At 42.2% G+C, this 20,588-nt stretch overlaps 1 protein-coding gene, 1 long non-coding RNA gene and 1 pseudogene across 7 annotated transcripts; 2 read left to right on the forward strand and 1 right to left on the reverse strand.

Annotated features, from left to right (window-relative positions):
• Positions 1 to 1,653: 1,653 nt before the first annotated feature.
• Positions 1,654 to 10,648, reverse strand: LOC110509878 (stomatin-like protein 2, mitochondrial). The gene is made up of 10 exons (XM_021591057.3): positions 10,223 to 10,648; positions 7,179 to 7,340; positions 6,928 to 7,027; positions 6,772 to 6,830; positions 6,574 to 6,675; positions 6,357 to 6,491; positions 5,516 to 5,660; positions 3,249 to 3,328; positions 3,017 to 3,145; positions 1,654 to 2,897 (listed from the first exon to the last, which is right to left on the reverse strand). The coding sequence occupies exons 1-10, from the start codon at positions 10,262 to 10,264 to the stop codon at positions 2,778 to 2,780; spliced, it is 1,074 nt and encodes a 357-aa protein (XP_021446732.3). The 5' UTR covers positions 10,265 to 10,648; the 3' UTR covers positions 1,654 to 2,777.
• Positions 10,646 to 19,263, forward strand: LOC118945277 (uncharacterized). 6 transcript variants are annotated; one of them, XR_016493282.1, is made up of 5 exons: positions 10,678 to 10,843; positions 11,577 to 11,781; positions 16,114 to 16,280; positions 18,391 to 18,507; positions 18,595 to 19,121. It is a non-coding gene; the product is annotated as an uncharacterized LOC118945277 (long non-coding RNA). The 6 variants fall into 6 exon arrangements; XR_016493281.1 differs by lacking the exon at positions 10,678 to 10,843 and adding an exon at positions 10,846 to 10,985; XR_016493283.1 differs by lacking the exon at positions 18,391 to 18,507 and having other exon boundaries at positions 10,653 to 10,843; positions 18,595 to 19,263.
• LOC149970390 (GPI ethanolamine phosphate transferase 3, catalytic subunit-like) lies at positions 16,301 to 17,625 on the forward strand (annotated as a pseudogene).
• Positions 19,264 to 20,588: the final 1,325 nt, after the last annotated feature.

Consider the following 20,588-nt stretch of genomic DNA (forward strand, 5'->3'; position numbering starts at 1 on the left):
GACCTGAATCCAATCGAGAATCTGTGGAAAGAACTGAAAACTGCTGTTCACAAATGCTCTCCATCCAACCTCACTGAGCTCGAGCTGTTTTGCAAGGAGGAATGGGAAAAAAATTCAGTCTCTCGATGTGCAAAACTGATAGAGACATACCCCAAGCGACTTACAGCTGTAATCGCAGCAAAAGGTGGCGCTACAAAGTATTAACTTAAAGGGGCTGAATAATTTTGCACTGCCAATTTTTCAGTTTTTGATTTGTTAAAAAAGTTGTTGTTGATTCTTCACAAAAAAATACAGTTTTATATCTTTATGTTTGAAGCCTGAAATGTGGCAAAAGGTCGCAAAGTTCAAGGGGGCCGAGTACTTTCGCAAGGCACTGTAAATGGATAGAATCAGCACCATTTCTGTTATTTGGTTAAATGTGTCGAGCAAGCATATGATAGACAACAACCCATGCTGAAAGAATAGTTAAATAACTATAAACTACTACGGATTGGAGTAATTTTGATTATGTCACAAGTAAATTCTACAATATCACTGATGCATATTGTTAGACCTTTATTGTCCATTGACATGGAAATGATGAACCATTGTATACCGAACAAAAATATAAATGCAACATGCAACAATTTTACTAAATTACAATTAATATAAGGAAATCAGTCAATTGAAATAATTTCATTAGGCTCTAATCTATGGATTTCACTGGGGAGCCAGGCCCAGTTCATCAGAATTAGTTTTTCCCCACAAAAGGGCTTTATTACAAACAGCTGTCCGGGTGGCTGGTCTGACGATCCCACAGATGAAGAAGCCGGATTTGGATGTTCTGGGCTTGCGTGTTTACAGTTGGATGTACTGCCAAATTCTCTAAAACGACATTGGAGGCAGTTTATGCTAGAGAAATGAACATTAAATTATCTGGCAACAGCTCTGGTGGACATTCCTACAGTCAGCATGCTAATTGCACGATCCCTCAAAACTTGAGACATGTGGCATTGTGTTGTGTGACAAAACTGCACATTTTAGAGTGGTGTTTAATTAGCTTACTGATATACCATACCTGTCAGGTGGATGGATTATCATGGCAAAGAAGAAATGCTCACTAATGGGAATGTAAACAAATTTGTGCTCAACATTTGAGACAAATAAGCTTTTTGTGTATGAAACATTTCTGGGATCTTTCATTTCAGCTCATGAAACATGGAACCAGCACTTTACATGTTGCGTTTATATTTCTGTTCAGTATATTTTTCCCTTACATTAAAATACATACTTTACATCCCTAGGTGGCCAACACCTTTTCATTGTTGAGTCTGAATGATGTCATTATACCTAATGCAGCCATTAGGATCACCTACAGCTTTGGTTGGGGTGGTTCATATAATTGGTGATATTGTAGCAGCTGTGGTGGAACAGCAAGAGTAGGGGCTAGTGTGACATCGCTGGCAACAGGCGCCTTGACTGATCCACAAATCACCTTGCCACATAAATAACTACTCATTATTTGTAGATCAGTCAGTCACCAGAAATGGTTTAGAAAAGCTGTAAGTGGCTTGGCTGGTACTAGTAGACAAAATATCCCTAAATAACTCAACAGCCCCTCCCTGAGGCTTCTATGTGTAACATGCATACTGTGGTGGAAATCATGATAAAGGATTTTTTTTTTAACTGAGATTTAATTTTCAAACTTTCAGTGACTGAATTTTGTATGTATATTTACTACAATGAACAATATGGAAAAATAAAAAAATATGAAATCCCTGCTGTGTACACTTCCAAATCATTCAAACCGATAATTTCCCCAAGATTTATTATGATGAGATGTTACAATCTTCCCTAAAGCCAGTCACAAATCCTTTAATAGTGACAGCATCATCATTAAAATTGTACATGGAAGGCCATTTATTGGTATTTTGGTTAGGATAGTGTATTGTCATTGAATGTATACACATTTCCTATGTTATTTTAAACATTCCTCATTCACAGATTACCCTTTTGATCTGGTATTGATGTGAAATAAAACATTGCACTTCCATAATGTATTTTTGATCTGAGGTAATTTTTGAAACTTTTTTGGTTACTACATGATTCCATATGTGGTATTTCATAGTTTTGATGTCTTCACTGCTAATCTACAATGTAGAAAATAGTGAAAATAAAGAAAAACTCATGAATGAGTAGGTGTGTCCAAACTTTTGACCGACACTATATATTTAAATCTGACCTTTGTTCCCTTCTCTGCTTGCTCTGAACCAGGGAGGATCTTAATGTCAGGGCACAAGCTCTCACTTACATGAACTAAAACATTCATGAGACTATGAAATTAAAACATATGAAGGACAAATAATTGGACATGAAGAAGACAGGAGATTATCATTGCAACAGTACATCACATAAAATAGATCATATCCTATTCCCCGGGAGCTAATTCAGAACACCCTAAACCCGTCTAGCAGTTTACTATCATACCTACCACTGCAGTCCTTTGATCTGTTGATGCAAGAGAAGAGTATCAATACGACAGCTCGTGGATTTGCAATTGGAACGTGTGTACGTACTGTGTACAATACCACTCATTCAAAATAAAACAGTGTAAGTGACATGTATTGTCTCAAATGGGTTGATGTTTCCAGGCTGTTAAGCATTCCCAAAGTTTTTACGTTCTTATCCTGCCCTTCTGTTTCTATGTCCTGCAGCGTGTCCTTTGGGCCAGACAGAGGTGCTGAACAGGCACTCGTGGTTGTTCTGTGCCTGACTCTGAGTGGTCTTGACATCATTCACTACTGGGCTGGTGGTGCAGGGTCCTCACTCTTCTCCATCGCCCACTCTGGGGTCACTGGGGTCACACATTCTATATTTTTTGAGCTTTGCTTGGCCAGGCTGCCATAAATAGCCATAGCCTAAAGAGAAGGGAAAAATAGATACTGTTACTGTTCTGAAATAGGAAGAAGAGCGAGAGACAGGGAAGATGGCCTGTGCAATCACACATAATTAAATAGCTTAAGAAACAGAGACAGACCTGTGTGACCATGCCACTGATGTCACCAGAGTTGGAGGGCAGCAGGATAGTGTTGGACTCTTTGGCTAGCTTGGAGAAAGCTGAGACGTACTGCTCAGCCACACTGAGGGAGGCTGCCGCGTTTCCATTCTGTCCAAAACACAATGACAGTTGGGTCAAGTGCCATTTAGACACAATAGATCAACATGTACACACTTACATGAACACGATGAAGCCATCACAGCTACTTTACCTGCTCAGCTAGAGCCTCTGACAACAACCGGATAGCCTTAGCCTTGGCCTCTGCTTTGGCTAAGACAGCATTGGCCTCACCTAGGTGAAGATAAAGATAAGAGTCATTCATCAGAAATGGTGACAGAGACTAGAGTCCTGTCCAGAGGGTGTACTTGTACATCAAGCTTCCTTACATTACAGAAACATTTGTCATTTACCCAGAGTGACTTACAGTCAGTGCATTCAACTAAGTTTGATGAAGCAAACAGGAGCCGTTCGGGGCCTCCCGGGTGGTACAGTGGTCTAAGGGTTCGAGCCCAGGCTCTGTCGCAGCCGGCCGCGACCGGGAGGTCCATGGGGCGACGCACAATTGGCCTAGCGTCATCTGGGTTAGGGAAGGTTTGGCCGGTAGGGATATCCTTGTCTCATCGCGCACTAGCGTCTCCTGTGGCGGGCCGGGCGCAGTGCGCGCTGACCAGGTCGCTAGGTGTACGGTGTTTCCTCCGACACATTGGTGCGGCTGGCTTCCGGGTTGGATGCGCGCTGTGTTAAGAAGCAGTGCGGCTTGGTCGGGTTGTGTTTCGCAGGACGCATGACTCTCGACCTTCGTCTCTCCCGAGCCCGTACGGGAGATGTAGCGATGAGGCAAGACAGTAACTACTAACAATTGTATTTTGAGAGTTTCTCCCATTCTTCTCTGCAGATCTTCTCAAGCTCTGTCAGGTTGGAAGGGGAGCGTGGCTGCACAGCTTTTTTCAGGTCTCTCCAGAGATGTTTGATCGGGTTCAAGTCCGGTCTCTGGCTGGGCCACTCAAGGAATTGTCAAGAAGCCACTCCCTGTGGTGTCTTGGCTGTGTGCTTAAGGTCGTTGTTCTGTTGGAAGGTGAACCTTCACCCCAGTCTGAGGTCCTGAGCACTCTGGAGCAGTTTTTCATCAAGGCTCTCTCTGTACTTTGCTCTGTTCAGCTTTCCCTTGATCCTGACTAGTCTCCCAGTCCCTGTCGCTGAAAAACATCCCCACAGCATGATGCTGCCACTACCATGCTTCAACGTAGGGATGGTGCCAGGTTTCCTCCAGATGTGACGCTTGGCATTCTGGCTAAAGAGTTCAATATTGGTTTCATCAGACCAGAGAATCTTGTTTCTCATGGTCAGAGTCCTTTACGTGCCTTTTGACAAACTCCAAGCGAGCTGTCATGTGCCTTTTACTGAGGAGTGGCGTTCGTCTGGCCACTCTACCATAAAGGCCTGATTGGTGGAGTGCTGCTGAGATGGGAGTACCTTCCAGAAAGACAACCATCTCCACCTAGGAACTCTGGAGCTCTGTCAGAGCGACCATCGGGTTCTTGGTCACCTCCCTAACCAAGGCCCTTTCCCCCCCAATTGCTCAGTTTGGCCAGTCCGCCGGGCTCTAGGAAGAGTCTTGGTGGTTTCAAACTTCTTCCATTTAAGAATGGAGGCCACTGTCTTCTTGGGAACTTTCTATACTGCAGACATTTTTTGGTACCTTTCCCCAGATCTGTGCTTTGACACAATTCTGTCTCAGAGCGATACAGACAATTCCTTCAGCCTCATGGCTTGGTTTTTGTCAACTGTGGGAGCTTATATCAGCAGGTGTGTGCCTTTCCAAATCATGTCCAATCAATTGAATTTACCACAGGTGGACTCCAATGAAGTTGTAGAAACATCTCAAGGATGATCTATGGAAACAAGGATGACCCTGAGTTCAATATCGAGTCTCATAGCAAAGGGTCTGAATACTTGAGTAAATAAGGCTTCTGTTTTTTATTTGTTATAGGTTTTCAAAAATGACTTCAAACCTGTTTTCGCTTCGTCATTATGGGAAATTGTGTTGATGGGTTCTGACTACTAAACTTGAACAAAAAAAATTCAGAGAGAGAGGGGAATGTAGAACGCTTACATTCTGTCAATATGTTATTGTTGGACATCAGGGATCCTATGGGGAGGAGTAAGGAATTTGGGGCCGAGGTCAGGTCAGAGGAAGAACAGATATCCCTAAGGTTCTGGATAGCAACAGAGGTGTATTTGTGAATGTGAATATGTTTGTCATTTGCAGCTGTATGACACAGTGGGTGAATAAACTTGGTTTGAGCTTTACTAAGCGTCCATGAGTTTTCTTTACTCTGTTTATTTGGAACCTAACAGTGTATAGATTTACATGTTTTTATTTAATCTATTTTATAATAAGGCTGTAACGTATCAAAATGTGGAAAAAGTAAAGTGGTCTGAATACTTTCTGAATGCACTGTATGTGTATCAACCTACCAGCTGCATTATTGATCTGTTCTGCTTTCTGTCCTTCCGAGGCCAGGATCTGAGCTTGCTTGCGACCCTCAGCAACATTGATGGCTGCTTCCTTGTGCCCTTCCGACTCCAGCACAGTGGCTCTCTTCTTACGCTCTGCCTCCACCTACACAATGAAAGGCAGTCAGAAAGAGTGTATAGATGTTCTATTTTAATTTGACCAGTTTCTCACAGCAGGAAAACAATCCTGTAGCAACAGGAAATGCAAATTATTATGTGGATTATAATTAATGGACATTTTTGTGGGTTGATATTTTTTCGTAAGGGCAAATCAAGTCTGAAATTTGAAAGTTTAAAATTAAGATGTCCTTCAGCGATGTTTTTATACTTTTGCTGATGAAAAGCGATATCCCAAGCATAAATACAGTAAAGTACACACACTAAAATAGTAATAAAATAGGTTTTGAGCAAAATAGTGTTCTATATTGCTCCTCTATTGTCACTCAAGAAAGGAGAGGCCGATGACATCATGAATCCCTAGCTGACTAACCCCTTGTATGCCGTACTTCTTGAAGTTTGCAGTTGTCTAAAAAACAACCCCCCCCCCCCCCCCATTGTGCTGTGTCATGATTTACCTGGACCACCTATTGAAATGTGATAAATGAGCTGAAAAGGAGACTCGAGTAGGACTTCAAAATACACTACAAGTTTGCATTTTCTGCAACAACAGAGTGATCAAATTAAGAGAGTACATCTGTACACATACAAAACTGATAGGCTAAGATTAAGCTCATGTTCAGCGATAATTTCAGGTTGAAGATCTGTCTCCCAGTTTGTTGGCAGCAGGTCCAGCCCCTCTCACCTGCATCTGCATGGACTCTTTGACACGAGGTGGAACATGTATATCCTTGATTTCATAACGAAGGCAACGGATTCCCCAGTCATCTGATGCCTGGTTTATGGAGTGGACTATGTTGGTATTTAGGGTCTCTCTTTCCTGAAGAAAGAAATATATAAAACAATAAGGTAATGAGATAAATAAATACAAATTCACTCTGAAACACAATTTTGAGTCTCACCCTGAATACTTTGTCCAGGGTCAGTTTTCCTAACTCTGAGCGCATGGTGGTCTGAGCAAGTTGGGTGACAGCATACTCTGGGTCCTCAACTCCATAGCTGGCCTGGAAGGAAGTACATCTTGTTATCAACATCTAAAAACAAAGCAAAAACATTCAATGAACAATAACATCAAGACATCATGGTTTTCACCAACCTACCTTAAAAGGATCCAATATCCTAAGATAGAGGACTCCATCTATCTGTAGTGTCACATTATCTGTGGATGTAATCAGACATCAGTTAATCCAGAGCCGAGGACCAACTGACTACATTGCAGTGAAAATGACAGTGACAAACACAGTGATGTCACTCACCTAAAGAGACCGCAGACTGCTCTGGGACATCAATAACAATCTCTTTAAGACTTTGAACATAACGAATTTTGTCCAGGATTGGGATAAGGAAATTCAAGCCCTACAGAATATACAAAAGAGGACAAGATGCATAAAAATGATCAATTTGAGATATATTTATAAATATATTCAGGATTTATACTTTGATATAGTGTGATAATATAATTAAGGGTGCAGATCACTGGCTAATTGCAGATCAATGGGTAAGTTACCGGCTCCAAGATGCGATGGAAGCGGCCCATCCTTTCCACAACCCAGGATTCTTGTTGTGGTACAAACAGAACCACAGTGTTCATGGGTAGACTGGACGCACATCGCTGCTGGGCTTGTGTCGCCCACAACACTGGCACTGTGGGCACTGTCCTCTGGGAATGCTGGAGGGAAACAATAACAAACACCATCAGAGTGACACATTGTTGCATCATGACCAGAAAATTACTCCATGAGCATTGGAACTTGAAAAGCTACATAATGATGGAGCTTGAAACCTCAGTGATTAGCTATGACCCTAAACATGATAGAAATTAGATATCTAAATAGTTATTCATTCCTTGCTTGTTATTCACCGGTAGTTTCAACAATAGCCAGCTAGCTATCTACTGGTACTCTTTCTGGTTTCAATGCTAGTTAACATGATGGATATGAGTTGAATACCCAGGGTGCGTTCAGCAGGACACAACGTTTTGCAACATTCAGATACAAATATGCTATGTAGAACAAACATGCCTCTCTGACATGTTGAATAAGGAATAACGTCAGCTCTATTAATTCATGAAACGGAGGGCTGAGCACACCCCCATCCACATCAACTGGGCTGTAGTGCAGCAGGTCGAGAGCTTCAAGTTCATCGTTGCCCACATCACTAAGGAATTATCATGGTTCACACACACTAACAGTCGTGAAGAGGCCACGACAATGCTTCATCCCCCTCAGGAGGCTGAAAAGATTTGGCATGTGCCCTCATATCCTCAAAAAAATACTAGAGCTGCATCATTGAGAGCATTTTGACTGACTGCATCACCGCTTGGTATGGCAAATGCTTGATTCCACCACAAGGCGCTACAGAGGGTAGTGCATATGGCCCAGTATATCTCAGAAAATGGTACCGATGCACCAAGTCTGGAACCAACAGGACCCTGAACAGCTTCTACCACCAAGCCATAAGATTGCTAAATAGTTAGTTCGGGTAGCTATTGGTTAACTATCTGCTTTGATCCTTTTTCCACAAAATGCCAATTTATGCTTAATACGAAAATGTGGTTGGAGGTTCCGTGTGGAAGGTGTGACGCAATTGCGAAGCTTCCAGAATCATGCAGAGGCCAAATTGAGCTCCTTACCCCATCGCCTCCCAAATTTTGTAACAATGTGGTGGGCTCCATAAAGCTCCGCAGTGACCTGATTGATTGGCGGGAGGTGCTATATAAACACAAACGCACATCCTTGACAACAGCACTGCTCAACAGCACTGCTCCGTGAAGCAGTATGAATGCCCAGACTTCTGCAGAGGCTGTGTCACCGTAAATGCTGCCAATACAGACGTCAGATTGCCCACCTGTGTGTAAACTGAAGATGGATGCCACAAACGTGTTTGTGTGTAAAATATTGTTGGCTGCAACTGTTAAAACCAGTTAAAACAGTGTACAGCAGTGACGGTGGGTGCCTTTTGAGGACAATTTTTATAGTTCATGATGAGGGAGGGCGATTTTCTTTTCATGAGCATGGACTTATTTCTATTACAGCATTTTGGATGAAAGATTTGAGGTGACACACAGTGACACATGGACAGACAATGACACATTCAATACCGCCTTGCACACTCTTGCCTGTATCTAGCTAATCTAATGTGTAATCATTAGTACAAGAGTTGTAAACAAGTTTCTATTGGACAAATGCAGTTTTGTTTATCCCTGTTTCGTTCTGTTTAAAAAACATTTTAACAGAATCAGCTGAATAAATACTCCCCTAATCACACAAAAACAGTTAACTTTCCTAGCCATATACAAACAGCTTGTTGCATTCCATCATGCATCTACACACTCTCATCCTCTGAACCTTTTCCCTTCCCTTGTGGACTTCAATGCACAACACATCAGCTGTCTGTGACCAGGTGAAAAAACCTTTCCAAGCCAAACCTTCATATCATAACTGCTACACACAGGCTACATCCCTGTCACCATATAACATAAGGTAACGTCATAGTCAACATAGCTACTAGAACTAAGGTGTTTGTAAACTCACTACAATCATGCAGTACAGTCAGTAAGCAGTTTCACCAGTGGGCCCTGGTGGCAATACATTAGTAAAACCAAAAGCTTACCTTGACTAGGAATTGTTCCACTGTTGGATAGTAAAAGCCAGCTAGCTAACAAAGCCTCCCTATACTTGAGCTGTGTGTGAGTAAGCTAAACTAGAGCTATATTTCATTTAAAAAAGCAAATGCAGCTCTGTCCTCCTCCTTTATTTTTGGGGGTTCAAAATTGTTGTCTATCTTTTTGAGTAAACTACTCAACACATTTTATGCACAGCAGTGCTAGCTTGGTGTAGCTTATGCTTTCAGTACTAGATTCATTCTCTGATCCTTTGATAGGGTGGACAACATGTCAGTTCATGCTGCAATAACTCTGGAAGTTGTCATTATTACTGTGTAAGTCAATGGAAGGGGGTGAGAACCACGAGCCTCAGTTTTGTATTGAAGTCAATGTACGGAAGCTAGCAGTCCTCTGGTTACACCATGGTGCTATCCTACAGAGGGCTGTTTTTTAAAATGGGTTTTATTTCACCATTATTTAACCAGGTAAGCTAGTTGAGAACAAGTTCTCATTTACAACTATGTTGAGGCTACTGTAGACCTTCATTGCAAAACATTGTCATTTAATCAATTATTTGGTGACATGTGAATCGATTTTGTATAGTTGTATCTAAAAAGGATACATTTTTAAACGTTTAAATATTTGTATGAAATTCACTGATGTGGTTGGTCCTCCGCTTCCTCCTCTGGTGCACAGCAAGTGTGTATTTTGAATTTCTAAAATTATTTTGACATATGAAAGTTGATGGATTGATGTTTCTAGAACTGTACTGCAATAGAGAATCGATTCACATTTAAATAGAGTATTTGGCTGTTTTGGATTCCAGAGCCAATTTGCCCTTTAATCAGAACATGTAGTGGCTCCTTTGGTCTAATATCGGGCTAGTAGCTAGCTAACTGGTTTGGCAAGCTAGCAAACTAACTGCATTGAAATGCCCTGCATTTTACCTTTAAAACAGCACCACCGGTCCGGCACAATGTTTGGAGCATTTTCTTAGCGTGGTTGTTGGCTGATATGTATGTGGCTTAGTTTAAAATACAAATTAATATCCTCTCGTATATGACACTCGGCCGACCCAGGAAACGAAAGTTACAACTTGAGGTGGTGCACTGGTTAAACACGTCCCCTTGTTGATATGGGAAACGGAACTCTGGCGATTATCTGTCCAGGTGATGCGTATCTTACTGCAAAAAATACATTATTCTACCTTTAAAACATATACATTGTGAATGTTTAATACGTTAAAAACTTTCTGATGTCTTTAAGCATGGTTGTGTAGGTTGACAACAACCTGAGTTCAAATTTCCCGCACTTTTCATATGTTGTAGTCATTGATTTATATAAACATTGGTTGCAGTGCGCATGCCGGCATAGATCGGATGTGGGGGTTACAGCGAGACCTGACCGTGTGGCGACATGCACTTCCCGCGTGGCAATGTAATCAATAGCTGGAGTCCCAATGAAAATAAGAGGGGAGTATTATCGGATTGTGTGTACCCGAGGCTCCTGTCTCGATGCTGGCTGGCCGGCCCTGGCAGAGAGAATAAAAAACGGAACGCTAAAACAAGGTCAGAAGTTAGTATAGCCAGGTAGCTACAGTAGCTAGCACCTGCAACTGATCAGCGGTAGTTATGGTAGCACCGATGAGGCCAATCATTTTTACATTGTGCTGGGCTCTAAGTTACATCAGAACAAAAGCTGATGACCGAGGTAAAATTTGTTTATATTGGATATTCGGTTTTCTCACTTCAATATCTATTGAACCAAGCATGCCATGACTATGAAGCTGTTATATTCTGAATCAGGGGTGGATAGTGGAAAATCTACTACTTCTTTTGTTGTTGAAAATATGTATATATTTTCCACCGTTCAATCTTCAATAGCTCTTAGACAAAGTGTGCCATGACTATGAAAATGAAATATTCTGAATCGGAGGGTGATGGACTAACATTATTATAATAACATTTTTTTTAAATGTATCTGTCACATGTGCCGAATACAACTTTACTGTGAAATGCTTACTTACAAGCCGATAACCAACAATGAAGTTCAAGAAAGAGTTAAGAAAATATTTACTACATAAACTAAGGTGAGAAAAATGTAATTAAATCGAAAAGTAACACAAGAAAATTACATAACAACGAGGCTGTATACAGGGGCGACCAGTACTGAGTCAATGTGCGCGTGGGTACAGGTTAGTTGAGTTGGTTTGTAAAGTGACTATGCATAGATAATAAACAGCGAGTAGCAGCAGTGTAAAAACAGGAACACCTATTTGACAATGCTTTTCATTGACTACAGTTCAGCGTTCAACACCATAGTGCCCACAAAGCTCTTCACTGAGCTAAGGACCCTGGGACTAAACACCTCCCTCTGCTACTGGATCCTGGAATTTCTGAAGGTCTGCCCCCAGGTGGTACAGCTGCACCATCGAGAGCATCCTGACTGTTTGCATCAACACCTGGTATGGCAACTGCTCGGCATCCGACCGCAAGGTGCTACAGAGGTTAGTGCGTATGGCCCAATACATCACTGGGGCCAAGCTTCCTGCCATCCAGGAGCTATATACTAGGCGGTGTCAGTGGAAGGCAAAAAAAAATAATCAAAGACCACAGTCACCCAAGTCATAGACTGTTCTCTCTGCTAACGGACGGCAAGGGGTACCGGAGCGCCAAGTCTAGGTCCATGAGGCTCCTTAACAGCTTCTACCCCCCCAGGCCATAAGACTGCCGAACAATTAGTCAAATTGCCACCCGGACTATTTACATTGACACCCCCCTTAATTTTGTACACTGCTGCTACTCGCAGTTTATTATCTATGCATAGTCACTTTACCCCTTCCTACATGTACAATTACCTTGACTAACCTGTACCCCCGCACATTGACTCGGTACTGGTGCCCCCTTGTATGTAGCCTCATTATTTTATTGTTTCATTTTATTTCATTTTTTACTTTAGTTTATTTAGTAAATATTTTCTTAACTATATTTCTTGAACTGCATTGTTGGTTAAGGGCTTGTAAGTAAGCATTTCACAGTAAGGTCTACCTACACCTGTTGTATTAGGCACGTGACAAATAAAATTTGATTGATCTGATGCACTCTGGACGTGCTTTGGTAGTACTCAACCCGCTAACGACCATCAGTCCTAATGGCCTGGTACTTGGGGCTCAATTGTCTCTATAACCACTCTGGCATCAATGCAAATGGGATGGAAATCACATCAAACACTTATCAAAACAGTATGTGCTTTTAAAATTCACATCACTGTGATTGATCAATTTGAAGAAAGAAGTTCAACAAAAGGTTGATACTGAGTGGAGAACATGGTCGTTGTGGATGTTGTTTCGAAGCCTAGCACAACGAAATGGACAGCTCTTTCTAAAGTGATGATGAATTCAAAACACCCATATACTTAGTAAAGCTTATGCATAAGCATAGCCCTAATATAAAACTCACCAAAAAAAGAAACGGCCCTTTTTCAGGACCCTGTCTTTCAATGATAATTTGTAAAAATACTAACTTCACACATCTTCATTGTAAAGGGTTTAAACACTGTTTCCCATTCTTGTTCAATGAACCATAAACAATTAATGAACATGCAGTTGCAGACTGTAGGCAATTAAGGTCACAGTTATGAAAACTTAGGACAATAAAGAGGCCTTTCTACTGACTCTGAAAAACACCTAAAGATGGATGCTCCGGGTCCCTGCTCATCTGCGTGAACGTGCCTTAGGTATGCTGCAAGGAGGCATGAGGACTGCAGATGTGGCCAGGGCAATAAATTGTAATGTCCGTACTGTGAGACGCCTAAGACAGTGCTACAGGGAGACATGACGGACAGCTGATCGTCCTCGCAGTGGCAGACCACGTGTAACAACACCTGCACAGTGTGCAAATCAGGTGCAGTCCATGAGGAGGAGATGCACTGCAGTACTTAATGCAGCTGGTGGCCACACCAGATACTGACTGTTACTTTTGATTTTGACCCCCCTTTGTTCAGGGACACATTATTCCATTTCTGTTAGTCACATGTCTGTGGAACTTGTTCAGTTTGTCTCAGTTGTTGAATCTCGCTTTGTTCATACAAATATTTACACATTTAAAGTTTGCTGAAAATAAACGCAGTTGACAGTGAGAGGAATATTATTTTTTTGCTGAGTTTATAAGTCCAAGCTCTAAATAAAAACAATTAAAATACCTGAATTTGACACATTCAAATTTAGCCTACATTTATATTGCATTAGTAATTGATTTTGAATAGTCGAGGAATAGGGAATTTTAAATGATAGGCTCACATATTACCTTTAGCTACAGAATATCTCCCACTGTGAGTTTCCATCTCCATTCCTTTTTCCACTGTGCAGAGAGAAGGTCTGTCAGCAGTTTAATTAAATATGTTTCTTTGTGAAAACATATTACTATCGATGTTCTTGAACAGATTTCACTTTGCTTCCCAAATTAAGCACTGGGTAGTTGCAGGAACAGTGTTGGAGAGCCCATGGCATACAGAGATTGGGCGGAATATCACCTGTCGGTGAGTAGCCTTACACGACATGAGTGAACAATGTAATGGCGGGAAAGTGATCTCCATTCGCTATTCCAGTGCATACGGATGACATGTCTTTTTTGTCTTGCCCCTTTACTTGCCCATTTGATAATGGCTCATTCTAGATCCCCAAAATATTAAATGGTGGAAAAAGTACTAAGTTGTCATACTTGAGTAAAAGTAAATATACCTTTTTTAAATATACTACTTGAGTAAAAGTCTAAAAGTATTTGGTTTTAAATATACTTAAGTATCAAAAATAAAAGTAGAAACAATTTCAAAGTCCTTAATAAGCAAACCAGACTGAAGAATTTGTATTTATTTTTTATTGCTCGACAGTCAGGGGCACACTCCAACACTCAGACATAATTTACAAAAGAAGCATTGGTGTTTACTGAGTCTGCTAGATCAGAGGCAGTAGGGATGGCCAGGGATGTTTTCTTGATAAGTGTGTGAATTGGACCATTTTCCTGTCAAAATGTAGCAAGTACTTTTGGGTGTCAAGTAGTAAAGTACAGATGCCCCAAAAACAACTTAACTAGTACTTTTGGCTTAAATACTTTACACCTTTGCTAATTTTAGATATTAGTAAAGACAGGATTCAATTGAGAATAGTCTGATGGGTGAAAATATGATCACTTGATGAGAGAACAGTGTGTGCAGCCTAAAGCAAGGTAGAGAGCAAGCTCTTTCCTTTTTTTATGACTTTCTAAATTCATCATTGGCCTATAGTCGCATCATGCAGACCATATATATATATATATATATTTTAATTTCTAAAATGTGTGTCTTTTACAACTAAAATTGTTACATAACTCAATCTAGGATATACAGTGGCAAGAAAAAGTATGTGAACCGTTTGGAATTATCTGAATTTCTGCATAAATTGATCATCAAATTTGATATGATCTTCATCTAAGTCACAACAATAGACAAACATTGGGTGCTTAAACTAATAAGACACAAATTATTGTATTTTCTTGTCTATATTGTATATATCATTTAAACATTCACAGTGTAGGTTGGGGAAAGTATGTGAACCCAAAGGCTAATTGGAGTCGGCTAACCAGGAGTCAAACCATTGAGACGAGATTAGAGATGTTGGTTAGAGCTGCCTTGCCCTATAAAAAACACTCGCAAAATATGAGTTTGCTATTCACAAGAAGCATTGCCTGATGTGAACCACGCCTTGAACAGATTACGAATGGTTGACCTGCATAACGCTAGAACGGGTTACAAAAGTATCTCTAAAAGCCTTGATGTTCATCAAGACAAATGGTCTATAAATGGAGAAAGTTCAGCATTGTTGCTACTCTCCCTAGGAGTGGCCGTCCTGCAAAGATGACTGCAAGAGCACAGCGCAGAATGCTCAATGAGGTTAAGAAGAATCCTAGAGTGTCAGCTAAAGACTTACAGAAATCTCTGGAACATGTTAACATCTCTGTTGACCAGTCTACGATACATAAAACACTAAACAAGAATGGTGTTCATGGGAGGACACCATGGAAGGAGCCACTGCTGTCCAAATAAACCCAGTGCTGCACGTCTGAAGTTTGTAAAAGTGCACCTGGATGTTCCAAAGCGCTACTGACAAAATATTCTGTGGACAAAGGAAACTAAAGTTGTGTTGTTTGGAAGCAGTTATTAAATCCAAGGGTTCACATACTTTTCCCACCCCGCAAGTGTAATGTTTGTTATTTGTTTGTTATTAGTTTAAGCAGACTGTCTATTGTTGTGACTTAAAATATGATCTGATCTTCATTTATGACCAATTTATGCAGAAATCCAGGTAATTCCAAAGGGTTCACATACTTTTTCTTGCCACTGTAGTACCTGTTTAAATTGATCACTTTTACACAGCCACTTTTATTTTATACAGCGAAGTTCAATTATAATATAAAATAATGTCATGGGACTTAAGCATATCTTGTCTAATAAATGAACAACTCTACAGCCTTATGGCAGGGTGCATAGCCAGATAACATACAGTACATTTGGCTAACTCATATTCTGTTCTTCTGAAATACATTTTCTTAAATAAATAATGAATTTATTGTGATGGTGTATATTAAATAGATGTATTATACTTTTCCAAATGTAAATGTTCCAAAGGCACACATCAGTGGCATGGAGGCCTGGAGATGCTAAATGTGTTTGTTAATTAGTCTACCTGTCAATTACCTTGAGACCAGCAGTCTTTTGCATGACAATAACCAGCTGACAAAATGTAATGTCTGGCATTGATTTTTCCACATTGAATGACCTTTGTCTTGTCTCTATCTCCCTGTAGAGTGATTCTAAGGTGGTGCCCCAAACAGGTCTGGTACCTACCCTTGCCCTGCTCCTGGGCATCCCCATCCCCTACAGCAGTGTGGGCAGGTCCTGCTGCCTCGGTTCCCTGCAGACAGCCAGATAGGGGGTGCACCAGCAGGTCTCAGCCAGGCGGAGGCCAAACAGGTAATCACAGAGCTGTAATCATGCCAGATACATTCATGTGCTGTATATTGAATATTACAGTTTACTGCACGTCTCTGCACATATTTGAACCATGAATAGCCAAAGACATCCAGAGTGTCTGTCTCTCAGCTGCATGCAGACTTCTCCCGCCGCCTCCTCTGAGTACCTCACCACTGTCAATGATGGCCACTCTCCCACCCCAGAGCTAGTGACCTCCCTGCAACTGTACCTGACCTCTTTTCGGGACACCTGCCGAGCCACATGGGCATGCTTCGACCCAGCCAAGATGGCTGCCGGCATAGCTTTCCTGGCATGTACCTGCGTGGTATGATGTCCTCTGTGCTGGTGAGGAAGAGTGGTCTGCTGAGGGTCCCTTTGATGGCAGCCACTGGGGTAGGGGTGTGTATAGCTGCAGGTCAGCTGTTTACACAGGGCTATGCTGAGGGGTCCTGGTGCCTAGCGGCTGTAGCCCTCTCCTCTGAGGTACTGCTGCTCTGGAGAGCCTGACTGGGCCAGCAAGACTGCTGAGGGTGGAGAGGTAGCCCCAAGGAGTGACTGACTGACCCTGCCTCGCTTCTTATTTACCCCTCCCCTCTTGGTGCTCCTCCTGCGCTGTGACTCCCTGCTCTCTGACAGCTATGTAATAGCAGAGGGCTGTGTGGTCACCTTTCTGCTTTTCTCCTTGAGCCTCTGTCTCCTTCCATCTCACCTGGGACGGCCATGACCCCCTGGCCTGCCTGGGGGTGTTTTTAGGCTCTCTCTCCCACTCCTTTCATGGCTGTCAGGAGGAGCCATCCCTTCCTGCCATCCCTTCCTGTTCCCCTCCCGCCTGTCACAGGTGCAGGACAGCTGTCTGAAGAACCTGATATACATCCTGTCTCTGGCCTCCTGGATCTACAGTAACTGCTGTGGCGCTGCAGCAACCTGAATAGTCCTGGTGGTACGGTGTTCACGGCCTGCTGGATCCTGCCCCGGCTGTCGGTCTGTTTTGGGCTTCAGTGGGCTATGGCTGAAACCCCGGAGGACAGCTTTAGGAACCTGGTTGAGCTGATCAGCCTGGTCCAGCGGGCCCTCCTCAGGGCTGCCTTCTCTCTGCTGGGCTTAGGGCTAGCCCTGCTCTGGCTGGACCCCCCAGGCAGAGCTGCACCACCTCCTCTCCCCCGCTCTACCAGCACATGCACTGCTCTCTGGAGGAACCAGCCAGGCAGGCCAAATATATTTTATATTTGAGATTCTTGAAATAGCCACCCTTTGCCTTGATGACAGCTTTGCACACTCCTGGCATTCTCGAAGGAGTTCCCACATATGCTGAGCACTTGTTGGCTGCTTTTCCTTCACTCTGGGGTCCGACTCATCCCAAACCATATCAATTGGGTTGAGGTCGGGGGATTGTGGAGGCCACGTCATCTGATGCAGCACTCCATCACTCTCTTTCTTAGTCAAATAGCCCCTAACAAGCCCAGAGGTGTGTTGGGTCATTGTCCTGTTGAAAAACAAATTATACTCCCACTAAGCTGCAGAATGCTGTGGTAGCCATGCTGGTTAAGTGTAGATTGAATTCTAAATAAATCACATACATATATTGATCATGAATATGAAGCTCAGTTTTTGCTGACGTGTCTGTATGTTTGCGCGTGTGCAGTGGCTTGGCCGCTGGTGTGTGCGGGGGACGAGGAGGAAGAGGAGGCAGTGGGGAGGAAGGCGAGGACAATGCTATCATGGAGATGAGACTGACAGAGAGTCCCCAGCAGTTCAGCTCTGCCCTTCTTCAGCTAGCAACACGCTACCTATTCATTAATGGGGCACATATAAACAAACACAGACACACCCCTGCGATTGACTCAGGAGCTCCTCTCTTCTCTGATCTTTGCATCAGTCTGTGCAACTGGTATCCTCAGGAGACATCTAATGGTGTGGAAGATTTTTGCACTCAAGTGCCAATTCACATGAACCACAGTATATGTTTTTAGTGTCCTTCCTTCCTGCTCTGTGTGATAGATCATGCTCTCAAAAGGAGTTATGCGTATTCTATACCATGTTATTAATCATCACGTCTTCTCTGCCATTTTATTAAGCATGATTTATTTTCTAAAAATCTCTAAATTTGCAGGTTGATGTTCGAGGCCTAAGGGTTCCCGGAGCAGTGTCTTTGTTCTGGTGGAGGTGACCCTCGTGATGAGAGTTGACATGGCAGTTGGTTTAAGAGACTCTTCCTTGACACGTCTAGGTAGCGCTGCTCATGCTCCTGCTGTGTTGCAACTGACCAGGGCTCACTCTAAGGTTCTCTACTCTGTACATCCCTATCTGGTTCTAGGGGCGAGGCAAGGGGAGACACGAGGATGGACATAAGTGATCTGGGGAAGTCTCCATAAGGACAGCCATAAAGATCTGGAGAACGCGAGATGTTATGTTTGGGTGACTCCATCCTCAAAATGATGAACTCTAAAACTATTGAACTACATCTGTAAAATTGGGAAAGGTCCAAACTTTACTTGCCAATGTATTGCATATCGGGAGAACCGATATCGAGGATGTTTGCAGAGTGGATGGGAAAGGGACCTATGAGACCCACACTCTTGCACATACTCAGTTAGGTGAGATGTGTCAAAAGGAAATGAGTGGATAATGTGCAAAAGCAATGATTGAATCCATCCGTGCAACGTGCATTATGTCTGTCATCTCAATTGTCTGCTGAAGGAAATGATCAATTCTTATCTTGTGTTTCTATAATTGTCTAGTTTTTTTAAACAATCGATGTGCAGCACCAAAGATAATAGGACAATGTTTTACTGCAACAGCAATAACTTTCTTAATTCATCTCTAATAAACAGTAATTCATAACAATGTTTTCTAATCACAAATATACAGTAGTCTTACATGGGCCAGTAATACACCTTTCCCTGGGACAGGTGTCCAGCTTTGATGAATGCCTTGTGTGAGGTGTTGGATGAAAACATTTAAATAATAATGATCCAGGACATAAGCATTGAATGTTTATTTATTTCTCTGTGGTAGATGCAGTGTGCTCTAGGTTACTGGACAAAGACATGTTACATTTCTCAGCTGTAGTCTAAAATGCATGAAAATGAAAGCTGAGCTAAGGTTGAATTAGCCCTATGCAATAGAGCTGCCTTGCTCAAGTGAATGATTTATGTCTACTTCTCATGGTGGCAGGTAGTGGGTACTAAATACAGTTGAAGTCGGAAGTTTACATACACCTTAGCCAAATATATTTAAATTCAGTTTTTCACAATTCCTGACATTTAATCTTAGGAAAAATTCCCTGTCTTAGGTCGGTTAGGATCACTATTTTAAAAATGTGAAATGTCAGAATAATAGTAGAGAATTATTTCCGCTTTTATTTCTTTCATCACATTCCCAGTCGGTCAGAAGTTTACATACACTCAATTAGTATTTGGTAGCATTGCCTTTAAATTGTTTATCTTGGGTCAAACATTTCGGGTAGCCTTCCAAAAGCCTCCAACAGTAAGTTGGGTGAATTTTGGCCCATTCCTCCTGACAGAGCTGGTGTAACTGAGTCAGGTTTCTAGGCCTCCTTGCTCGCACACTCGTTTTCAATAGGGTTGAGGTCACGGCTTTGTGATGGTCACACCAATACCTTGACTTTGCTGTCCTTAAACCATTTTGCCACAACTTTGGAAGTATGCTTGGGGTCATTGTCCATTTGGAAGACCCATTTGTGACCAAGATTTAACTTCCTGACTGATGTCTTGAGATGTTGCTTCAATATATCCACATAATTTTCTTTCCTGATGATGCCATCTATTTTGTAATTTGCACCAGTCCCTATTGCATCAAAGCACCCCCACAACATGATGCTGCCACCCCTGTGCTTCATGGTTGGGATGGTGTTCGTTGGCTTGCAAGCCTCCCCCTTTTTCCTCCACAAACATAACGATGGTCATTATGGACAAACAGTTCTATATTTGTTTCATCAGACCAGAGGACATTTCTCCAAAAAGTACAATATTTGTCCCCATGTGCAGTTGCAAACCGTAGTCTGGCTTTTTTTATGGCGGTTTTGGAGCAGTGGCTTCTTCCTTGCTGAGCGGCCTTTCAGGTTATGTCGATATAGGACTAATTTTACTGTGGATATAGATACTTTTGTACCTGTTCCCTCCAGCATCTTCACAAGGTCCTTTGTTGTTCTGGGATTGATTTGTAGTTTTTGCACCGAAGTACGTTCATCTCTAGGAGACGGAACGCGTCTCCTTCCTGAGCGATATGACGGCTGCTTGGTCCCTTGGTGTTTACACTTGCGTACTATTGTTTGTACAGATGAACGTG

The sequence above is a fragment of the Oncorhynchus mykiss genome, chromosome 29 (assembly GCF_057628025.1).
Source record: "Oncorhynchus mykiss isolate SJ-2025 chromosome 29, ASM5762802v1, whole genome shotgun sequence".
In the NCBI taxonomy this organism is placed as follows: domain Eukaryota; kingdom Metazoa; phylum Chordata; class Actinopteri; order Salmoniformes; family Salmonidae; genus Oncorhynchus; species Oncorhynchus mykiss.

Coding starts and splice junctions, on each gene's coding strand:
- LOC110509878 (XM_021591057.3), bottom strand. CDS start 10,264: ATGCTCCAAACATTGTGCCGGACCGGTGGTGCTGTTTTAAAG. Junction 7,028..7,178: donor TCCATCGCATCTTGGAGCCG/GTAACTTACCCA, acceptor TATATTCTGTAG/GGCTTGAATTTCCTTATCCC. Junction 5,661..6,356: donor AAGAGTCCATGCAGATGCAG/GTGAGAGGGGCT, acceptor TTCATTGTGTAG/GTGGAGGCAGAGCGTAAGAA.